Below are 11,281 nucleotides of genomic sequence, written 5' to 3'. Positions count from 1 at the left end.
ACAACCGTCTGGAGTTGCACTGCTGGGGTTTTGCGGAGATCGTCGCCGTCCGGAGTCTTTGCGTCCCGACGCCTATTACGTCACTACCACCCCTGGCTTTGCTTTTCCCATACCGAACAACTCACCTGGGGAACGATAGGGGGTAGTAGCTCAAAGGTAACCCCTACAAACCTCTATCATACTTGTACATCGCTAGATGGTGCTTTAAAATTAAAATTTGATGTTGCAGAAATGGTGGAGGAGCCGGGAATCGAGAAATCTGTGCTGTTTTGGGAGGGGGTGAATGTAGGTTTTATTGAATAGAGGGCGTATTTCGGATTTAAAATAAATCTGTTTTAGTTCTAAAAGTTTCGGTTTAGGTGTATTTCTGGTTTATTAGTGTTATAGTTATTCATTCCATGAGTAACGCTTTGTAAAATAAAACTCTGCCATTTCACTCAGGCGCACGCCAAGTTATAAACATGATCCGCATGCGGAAAATAACAGCGGAAATCGATTGGTCATTCGCGTTATTCATGGTACTCTATAAATGTTATTATTCAAATTGTTATAAATAGCCCAGTGTGGCTAAAAATTACGATTGAAGACTAAAAAAAAAGCTGCCTAGTTGATTACTTAACACTGCAGTAAGATATTTGCCTATTCATTGCAAGCAAAAGTATTAACTGGTTAGTCCAGACAGACTGTGTACGTCATCTCTTAGATGACATACGATTATTGGAGTGTTAAAAATTAACTAAGAGTAAAGTGATTTGATTACCACCATCTGCTTGTTAATTCAATCCCATGGAACTCGTTTGGGAGAATTACAAGCTTTATGAGAATAAACATAATATAAGCAGATACAGATATGGCACAGCTGATGTTATAGATATGATTTAAATCTTATTGACACATTTTCACAGATTGGAGAATTTTAAATGAAGCTGCTCAAGTGGAAGTGTTGATTAATTTCGGCATAAATTCTAATACTTTTTACGACAGCGATTTGATGGTTTATTATGAAGCGACCCAGACTCTGAGGTGATAATGAAACTATAAAAAATCTCGAGAGCGTCATAACTCATTAATAAATGACTATACGAAATGAACAATTTTTACAATAAAATGAATATATTCAATCATTTTGCAGTACTTAATTAATTAGTTATATTCAATTTCACTTTTCTTACAGTTAATATTTTTTCGATAAGACTACAAAATATACAGGTACGTATGTTTAGTTGCCTATCTCTCTAAAATACTGGAATCTATTAATGATTTTATTTCGTACGGTTTTAAGCCCTGGGCACACTTGAGACTTTTTATCATCCAGCTCCACTGTTGCACTGCAAACTTGCTTGCACATCTACTAGCATTCTAACGCCGAATGAATCAGTGTTTGATTCAAGAGTTTTGTTGTTTTGAACAGTTCTGAACTTTTCTGCGCATACATATTGTATATTGTACAATATGTATGCGCAGAAAGCGCAATGGAGTTATTAGGCCTGTTTTGGTTCAAGAGTTCTGAACAGTTCTGAACCTTTCTGAGAAATATTAAATTAGTAGCAGTCGCTTGTGTTCTATCGCTAAGAGCTTAGTAATAATAGATCCGTATCTTCCGCATCAGAGCATTATACGGTTGTTGGATACATTATTCTGAAGCGATCTTTCTAATAAAATTTCTCCACTAAGGAATTAGTATCTGTTTTAGGTGTTAGACACTGCAGACAATAATCAAGTTCAACCTCAATAGGAGTTTTTTCATTGAATACAACTTTATTTATATCAGGTTTGTCATTAGCAACCTCATTGTTACAATCCCAATACGATATATAAAATCTCTTGTTGCAGTTTCGTATAGTTTTCTTCTCTTAGCTTATAATTCATCATCACATTCATTACTAACAGAACTGTCGCTGTTATCACTTTCAATTATTAATTAAAGTATCCTCTTTTTAATGCAAAAAACCGTTTCGAAAAATCGCGTTTAGTTTTTGAGAAATAAATTTTTGAAATGATCGACAATTTTTTCGAATTTTGCAATTTTCGCCGTTTAAGTTTTAAAAATTCGTATAAAATCCAGTTCTTGGAATATGAGTATAAAAATGTCCCAAAGTGTTAATAAGAGTGTCCTCTTTCCAATGAACCAACACGTTTTGAAAAATAACTTTTAGATTTTGAGAAAACAATATTTGAAATTTTGCTAACATTTTCGATGTTGCAATTTTCATCGATAATTTTCTAAATTCGCTATAAAATTCATTTCTGAAAGGATCTTTGTGGAAATAACACCAATTATTAATTAAAGTATCCTCTTTTTAACGCAACAAGCCGTTTTGAAAAATCGCTTTTAGTTTTTGAGAAATAAATTTTTAAAATGGTCGACAATTTTTTCGAATTTGGCAATTTTCGCCGAATAAGCTTTAAAAACTCGTATAAAATCCAGTTCTTGAAATATCAGTATGAAAATTTCCCAAAGTGTTAATAAAAGTGTCTTCTTTCCAATGAACCAACCCGTTTTGAAAAATAACTTCTAGTTTTTGAGAAAACAATATTTGAAGTTTTGATAACATTTTCGATGTTGCAATTTTCATCGATAATTTTCTAGATTCGCTATAAAATTAATTTCTTGAAGGACCCTTGTGGAAATATCATCAATTATTAATTAAAGTATCCTCTTTTTAATGCAACAAGCCGTTTTGAAAAATCGCTTTTAGTTTTTTGGAAATAAATGTTAGAAATGATCGACAATTTTTTCGAATTTTACAATTTTCGCCGATTAAGCTTTAAAAATTCGTGTAAAATCCATTTCTTGGAATATGAGTATGAAAGTTTCCCAAATTATTAATAAGAGTGTTCTCTTTCCAATGAACAAACCCGTTTTGAAAAATAACTTTTAGTTTTTGAGAACACAATATTTGAAGTTTTGATAAAATTTTCGATGTTGCAATTTTCATCGATAACTTCCAAAATTCGCTATAAAATTCATTTCTTGAAGGATCCTTGTGGAAATATCGCCAATTATTAATTAAAGTATCCTCTTTTTAGAGTTGCTTGTAAATCAGTATCAAAAAAGTTCATTTTGTATCTTGGATCCAAATAAGTTGACATATTTTATCAGCTTTCTTATTAATTTCATTTTTATTCAAATATCGCAATAATGTGGCAATGTATGTTCAGAAATGCACCAAAATTGATGGATGCCAAATATCCGGCATCCGGTTTTTCGCAAAATCACTATCCTTTCCATTACTACTCGAAGGAATACTGAGCGTTTCCGGCTATGAGTACTTACAATGAGGCCATCGGCATACTATATTACGCATCTTCAGTAACACTGTATTCTGCATGTTGAAAATCTGCCAATATTGTAGAAGAATTACTTTCTTTTTAGTCGGTATTTTTACATAAGCGATACATAAGCATAAAACGTGGGGGGAACCTGCAAGCAATGTGTGGTAAGCAACTCCTGGCAATATATGTAGCATTAAATATTGATGGTATTCGTATCATTCTATATCCATATGGCATTTCTAAACAGAAGCTGATTTGCCATTGACTGCATGATTTCAACCGATCAGATTGATCGGCTTTATGATGCTTTATCATCATAAGTTGTAGAGATATAAACTAGAAATAAACAATTATGGGACAAATTGTATATTATAAGCTATATTAAGTTATGGTAGTTATTAGCGACCTTCTATATAATAGATATGATGAAACATGTATTGACGTTATGTCGTTAATATAACAACAATATATTATAAAACCCAATAGCTATCCACTGACAATGAGTGGACTATGATAGTTATTCACAAGATTAATTTAGTTCAATCAAGAGATGATCTAATAACGAGAAACATAGTTTTTCTTGCAAATAGAAAATGAGTATTAGTTATTACAATTTGACATTATAATTAGTAATCCAAATTCATGTAGATTTCTGCACTGCAACTAAATAGTAAAAAATAGAGCAACTATTTAAATTTCCCATATAAATGAACAAATTTTAACTCCATAACATAAATTCGTGCTAAAAACGTGTTATTACAATAAAAAATTAAAAGTACCAATAATAATTATTCTCAAATGAAATCTCTAAGTACTTATTTTTTTTTCATCTGATTACAATAAGTACTTGTAATAAAACGTTCTTTGTTTAAACCACTTGAAAAATAATCATCTAATTGTATTAAAAAAATATTATCTCTCGTTTTATAAGTTATGCGTTATTTATAAATTACCCCCTCAGCAAGTTACGATCGTCATTAAGTGAATACCACTCAACTAAGTAAGTTTAATTCAAAAAAATTTTAATTTTTTTTTTTCATTTAAATAATTTGTTTTTTTAGAAAAGATGCGTTCCGTTCTTATTTTCTTCGCCATCTTAGCATTTGGATATTCATCCGAATTAAAATTGGGCCATAAATTGAAAGGACGTGATGATTTGTTACGTGTTCATCAAAGAGCCTTTGAAGACACCATAAATGAAACTTTAAATTGTATCAGATACAACTTAGAGAATGGTTTGCCAGAATTTAATTTTTCATCCGTTAAAACAGTATCTGTTGACGATTTTTATTTAAATGTTGATAACCTCAACTTTACTGGTGCAAGGTAAGTTTAACAAACTTAATTTTTTTGTTTTTAATGATATAAATCTTTTTTACGCAGTGGTTACGCCCACGTTCATGATTTAACCTTCACTGGATTAACAAGTTTTTACGCACCGGAAATCACCGGAACTGTTTCTATGATACCAATGGGTTATCAATTAGACATCAACTTTGTATTTCAAAATTTTGATCTTAACACTTTGTACGATTTAGAAATGATTGTCGACGGAATGCACGTTCATGGTGATGGCAACTTAAATTGGAAAATGGGAGATCTTTCATTGAGGCTTAGCGTTTTTCTTTCATTGAGTGACCCTCTTGAAATTCAAAATTTATCGATTTTAGTTAATATTGGTTCATCTCATGTAAGTAAATTTCCCATTTTTTTTGGTTTTATAAAAATCATGATTTATTTTAGGCTGAGATATCTGGTTGGTTCAATGATGATGAGCACAGTGCAATTTTCACCGATCTTTTCAACAATTATTTAGTCCCAGCTTGGGTTAATCAACAACCTGAAGACATCGATGAAGCATTGAGTCCTCTTATACAAGATTATATCAATTCAATGTTAGCGCCGGGAGACGAAGGTGGAGAAGGTGGAGAAGGTGGAGACGGCGGAGATGGTGGTTTACCTGATGGATTTATTGATGCTCTTATAACTTGTGATGCTAATATTCAACGAAATTAATTGTAGATAATAAACTTGTTGAAATTGATAAAAGATTACAAGTATTTTAAATAAACAATAAAATGAAGTATAATGGGTAGCCTATATCACACGCATTTATATTAAACATATTTGCTATAAATTTACAAAGCAACAAAGCCAACAAAGATTTTTGACGCAAAATAATGAATTATTGTGGCGTGCAATGTTGTGCTAGGAAAATACGTTCCCTGAAACCATAAATTATAGGAAAGTGCAGTTTCAATTCTGAGTAACTCTGGCAATGCGTGGTTGAATACGCTATATTTATGTTTTTGCGGGTAAAAGTGACATACCGGGAATCATTCGCATAAATATAAATTAGATGAAATATTTACACAAATGTTTCACATCTTTTATTAGCAGATGGAGTAAAAACCCAAACCAAAATTGAATAAAAAGATTTTGATATAAATGCAATAGAGAAAAAAATATCCACATAACACGGAGGAAAAATAATTACCAACAAGAAAATAATGTGATAATTTCGAGGAAATATATTCTTGTTTGTACACGTAAAATTCTTTTTATACAAAAATATGACTCATTTTCAGACGTAGAATTACTACTAAAACATGATGTCACTACAACGTTTAAATCTTTCCAAAGACATTCTTTTATATTCTTGACATTCATATTTTTCACTTTCAAATAAATAAAATGAATCGAATAACGTTTAATGCAAAACTGTAAAATACGAAAAGATTTTACTTCTAAGAACTCAGAGAAATTTTGTTAACAAATTACAGTTAAAAGTTTCTAATTTAGAATAACATTTAGTTTTACACAAGAAAAATTTAAGGTACAGTTAACGCAGTTACTCGACCTTGACTCGGGTGATGTTGCGTTATTACTTAACGTTGCTCATCAATGATTGTTGACCAAATGATGTTTATCTAGAACATCTTATCATTTTTTCCTGTTTATTTATAATTCCTCTTAAATAAATAAATATGATGTCAAACTATCATTCTTGACGGGTTAGTGTCTAGATTCCAAAATACAAAAGCATCATTATGTAAAAAGCATCATATCTCATTGAAACAAAAACAGTTTAAAAAGCCAAAAGGAAGTAGTAGAGAGACGACCAGGTTGGGTTGGCTTGGGTTGTCTTGGGTTGGTCAACATACGGACCAAGCGCCGATAAAAGGAAAACCGTAAGTGCATGGTGTTAATGGTGTAACGCTCTAAAGGTGAAAGAACACGTGATTAAGCTAACGAGAATTCAAAGACAAATACTATTTAGAGCAATCAGTGCGTGCAGAACAATATCCACAGAGGCACTACTTGTTCTGGGAGATTCACCTATCGACCTAATGGTTAAAACAAAAAAATCACTTACGGAAGAAGAGGGAATATGCAAATAGATGCAGAGAAAACACTGGGAAAGCAAGTTGGTCAAAAAGAGTATTGCCCGATATAGTACTATGGCTGACAAGTACATGGGGAGAAGTAATCTACTCTATGACACAGTTCTTGAATAGCCATGGCTGTTTTAAGGCACATCTATACTTAAGTAAGAGCTGAAAATGAACTATGTGTATGCCGACAAGTGGACGATGTGGAACACACCTTCTACCACTGTGATAGATGGAAAGAAATGAGAAAAGAGTTAAAATTGGAATTATGCTTGAGAGTGAGGAGAATTCAGATACACTTGCGAAAGACGTAAAGCAAGAAATAGAGATCAAAGAGAGAGAGACGAAAGACAAAAATAGTAGGACCCTGGAGAGTGGAATATAAAGACAAGAAAGCCAGTAAGGAAGGAAAAAGGGGTCTCCGGCACACCTTTTTAATCAAAAAGCTTGCGGCTTGTTCATTAATTTTTTCGGTGCTCTAGCCATTCCGAGTCCGAGAAGGCCGTGTGTAAACAGAAGAAAACGAGGGGCCAGCAAGGTCCAGAAAGAAGTGTAGCACCACTCCATCTGTGTGCGTTGGGTAAGAGAAACGTTATCAAAAAGCTAACAGTTGTCTTTGTTATGAGTTTTCCACTAAATAACGTGAGATCAAACCAACTTTGAGGAATCATCAGTAGCAAAGAGGAAGCACCAACAATTATGGAAAAAAGAGGATACGAAGTCAAGGAATGTAGTAGGAAGAAAGTTATGTTGCCTGAACTATAAAGCTGGAGAAGATTGGATACGGCGGAGAGATGCGAAGAGAGAAAAAGAGAATATGTATTTGTGAAAGGAAAGTCGATACAGCAAGTCTTAAACGCGTAAGCATATTCCCGCAAGGCTGCAGTGATCTACAGGAGCTTTTTAGAGGGTGAGAGCCCTTCACTTCGACGAAGAGTCGGGTTGGCTGGTAGAGCTTTTTCCTCCTGTATAAAGAAAAAATAGGGTTGTCTTGGGTTGAGTTGGGTTAGGTTGGCTTGGGTTGAGTTGGCTTGCCTTGAGTTGGGTTGGGTTGGGTTGGATCAACTACACTTTCTACCTTGGCTCTGGAGTACAACATAAGAATAATCCGAGTTAATACCAAAGCGATGCTACTCTTTAAATCGTCAAACATAGTAGCTTACGCCGACAATATTAACAAAATGGCGTGATCACATCAGGTTGCTAAAGAAGTCTTAGCTAAATTCGATACGACAGCACGAGAGGCAAGACTACGAATCAACGGCATCAAAATAAATGTCATGATGCAATCACGTGGAAACGTGCCAATAGAACAGGATCTAACGGTGGCGACTTGTAATATAGAGAAGGAACTTCAAAAATCTAGGAACCAACCTCTCTGAGGACGGCAATGAATTTGACTGTGCGAATATTCAGACGAGCTAGAAAGAATGGTGGAGGAAAAGAAGTCAGTCGAGAAAACGTTGAAAGGATTCAGTCGATGAAAACAGTGAGATGCTCCTGAAATTGGCCTAGTGGAGAACGCTCCGTTGGAAACAGGCCAAGGCCCCACTTGGGCTGTAGCGCCATTGAATGAATCAATAAATGAACCTAGTGTAGAAATAATCGTCTGCTTATATTTTATAAGTTTTTTGCACCCGTAGAGTATCCAGACATTTAGACCATCAAGCATTCCTTACTCGTATCTTAAAGACCATCTCCTAGTTTTTCGACTAATGGTGTAATTATGCATCAATTGGTCAAAAGAATAACATCACCTTTTGCAGAGTTATGAATTAATAAAAGAAATCAACGTCAAAATTCCATCAAAAGCAAATTGTGACAAGAAGATTGCTTTTTTTGGCCGCAAGCCATCTCAGATTAATCAATGAGAACCATACATCTTCTGTTTTAAGTTAAACTTGTATTTATCCCTGTATCCTTTTCTTATGTTGACAAAAACAATAGAAGTTTATCTTGGGCGATCTCGTTTCCGTGCTTCTTGGGGTTCCAATCGAGCGCTGATATTTCAAATTCTCCATGAGGCTTCTTTAGTGTGTGGCTAATCCAACTTGCCATATTAAATATAAATCAATTGGTAATTTTTGACATTCTTCATTTGATAGATATCAGGTTTTTTTCATTATTAGGCGTTTTATCTTGTCATTATGCCACATTATTCAACTTTATGACTTTCTAACTTGTTATCTTAACACGTAATTAGTTACAAATGATGCGTTTTATGCTTTCATTATTGATGCATATAATTATGTTGTTGTTTTAATGACCACTACAAAGATTAAGTTTCTAGTTTCAACCAACTAGTTAGACCACATCAGGTTAATACGTGATCTAGATACAGTAAATCTCTATATTTGAAGATTACCATAATTTTATTTGAACTATTCTTCAAAAAAGTGATTAAAACAATGACATAGGTTTATTATATTATAAGAATTTTTACTAACCAAGGTTTACATTAAAAACACTGAGTAAACATGCTTAAAGTGATACTTGGAAATTGCTGATAACTGATATCAATGTAAAATAAACATGGCGGTCGGGACTTCAACGAACATTTTGAAACATTGGTTCACCATAACGAATTAAATATACTTATATAAGGAAATAAATTTATCTTTTAAACTGAAAATTTAATTTTCCAAGAATTAAAGAAACGTCAATCTTTGCAACGAACTACGAACTGCGCAGGTGAGATTTCAGACGATTTCGAAGTGGGGAACCATAAGCGACATTTGAATCATTCTCTCGTTGGCGCTCGTTTGGTGTGGTCGACTTGTCTCAAAGAGTTTTAACACGTTTCGCCGCGTTTACTTATTCTTAATAAATTGAGAGAAAAAAGGTGTGATTATTTGAAAGTGTGATTTTTACTAATTCGGACTAGAATTGGAATTAATTATCAAAAAGATGTTTCTTAATACTTAATTTTAATTTAGTTTAAAATATTTTTTAACGCGGTGACAGACCACTAAACAAAATGTTGTTAAAAATATTAATTTTGAGTATTGTGTTGTGTTTAGTATTCGCCGAAGATTATTGTACTTCACATTTATTTAAAACACACAGTGATTTAATGCAATTTACAAAAGAAGCTCCAAATTTACAATATGCTATTTCCGGAAAATTTAAAGCTCTTCATTGTTGTGCTTTTGGATATAGAAGTATTGAATGGTGAGATAAATTTTTTTTTGTTTTTAAAATATTTATTTTTATCTTAACAATAAAATTATCGTTTACGTGGTTAATTTTTTTTAGTTATTTTTTACATTATCTTTTTGTTACATCACAATTTGAAATGTCGAAGTGAATCATGAAATATTTACAATTATTGCTATATAAAAATTGAAAATATTAAATTTGCTTTGTGGGATGTGCTTAAAATGAAATAGGCCGTTGTAATAAAAAGTTGCTTTATTTGAAATTTAATTTCAAGAAATTTATGATTCATTAACCACGGAAATTTTGTGGTTTTTATTAGAAATGTTATTAGAAAACATTTTTTCTGAGTCCCAACAAAATAAATGCAATTACAACTAATAAATAAACTGTTTTTCATGTAAATTTCCTTTAAGTATACCACCAACATAGTTATATATAATTATTTTCTTGCTAAATCGAACAAACGTAAATATTTACAGAAATCCAGGAGATTCTAGGTAAAACAGGGTATACACTAGCGCTCGTTTTGGTTATTACTTTCTTTTTCTTACTCTTAAAATAAACGAACCATGTCCTTACATAAATTTCAAAGCGTGGCATTTCCGAGAAATCGGAAAATTCAACCGAAAATTTTCTTGGAATTTCATAAACAAAAACTAATTCACTATTTCTATCAGTTATAATGAAAATTATAATTATTCAACCTTTGAAACGTTGTCATTAAACGGCAATGGATTTTAATTTTTAATTTAAAAAAAAAACGCAATTAAAATCAAACGAGAATAATTTAATCGAACACGCGTTTCCCAGAAAAAATGGTAGTAAACACCGTGAGGTGACCTAGTTAGTTTAAAAACATCTTTTTAAATGACTTTTTAAAGTCATTAGTAACCAGAAGCATGTAATGCCTGAGTTATACCTCGTATTTTTAGGTAATTACACCGATGTATTCTAAGAAACATCTTATTACGTAATAAAACTATCTATTAATAGATAAAACGAAAGTGTTTTCGAACGTTAAAATATATAAAACGATAAGGTTTTTAATTTTTATAAAATTAGAAATATTTTTAGGTTTCCTGGAATAATGTTTAATAACAAATACACAGCTGCACTCCTCGTAATAATATAATTTGTTATTAATACATTATTTTGATTACTAAAATTAAATGAACCGACTAATTGGATGGGGTCAAACACAAATTTTGTTTTGGGCACTTGTCCAAACACTCCGTGTGATTGCTGCAATTTGGTGGAGTAGTTTATTGAACACAAAAACAATATTAAAACAAATTTTATTTGTAAAGAGAAAATTTAATTTATAATTAATGAAATTAGTAAAAAAAATATGTTGGTGTAAAGAAATTGATAAAAAGCAATATTTAAAAATAAAAAAAATTATGAATAAAATTATAAATGTAAATGCTTAGAATATTTGAATGAATGTGTTAACA

At 32.1% G+C, this 11,281-nt stretch overlaps 2 protein-coding genes across 2 annotated transcripts in view; both read left to right on the top strand.

Moving 5' to 3' along the window:
* Positions 1 to 4,213: 4,213 nt before the first annotated feature.
* Positions 4,214 to 5,378, top strand: LOC111427961 (uncharacterized). Its single transcript, XM_071196649.1, has 4 exons — positions 4,214 to 4,276; positions 4,338 to 4,602; positions 4,660 to 4,966; positions 5,020 to 5,378. The coding sequence occupies exons 2-4, from the start codon at positions 4,343 to 4,345 to the stop codon at positions 5,290 to 5,292; spliced, it is 840 nt and encodes a 279-aa protein (XP_071052750.1). The 5' UTR covers positions 4,214 to 4,276; positions 4,338 to 4,342; the 3' UTR covers positions 5,293 to 5,378.
* Positions 5,379 to 9,404: 4,026 nt separating this feature from the next.
* Positions 9,405 to 11,281, top strand: part of LOC111427884 (interleukin-1 receptor accessory protein-like 1) — a 29,449-nt gene continuing 27,572 nt past the window's right edge. The window contains exon 1 of the mRNA XM_023063240.2: positions 9,405 to 9,839. Coding sequence (XP_022919008.1) covers positions 9,646 to 9,839 — 194 coding nt within the window. The 5' untranslated portion in view covers positions 9,405 to 9,645. The remainder of the gene's footprint in view (positions 9,840 to 11,281) is intronic.

This window comes from Onthophagus taurus, chromosome 6 (genome assembly GCF_036711975.1).
Source record: "Onthophagus taurus isolate NC chromosome 6, IU_Otau_3.0, whole genome shotgun sequence".
Taxonomy (NCBI): domain Eukaryota; kingdom Metazoa; phylum Arthropoda; class Insecta; order Coleoptera; family Scarabaeidae; genus Onthophagus; species Onthophagus taurus.
The sequence above is the reverse complement of the archived record's forward strand: the minus strand, read 5'-3'. Positions and strand labels throughout refer to the sequence as shown.

Coding starts and splice junctions, on each gene's coding strand:
- LOC111427961 (XM_071196649.1), top strand. CDS start 4,343: ATGCGTTCCGTTCTTATTTTCTTCGCCATCTTAGCATTTGGATATTCA. Junction 4,603..4,659: donor CTCAACTTTACTGGTGCAAG/GTAAGTTTAACA, acceptor TTTTTTACGCAG/TGGTTACGCCCACGTTCATG. Junction 4,967..5,019: donor TTAATATTGGTTCATCTCAT/GTAAGTAAATTT, acceptor GATTTATTTTAG/GCTGAGATATCTGGTTGGTT.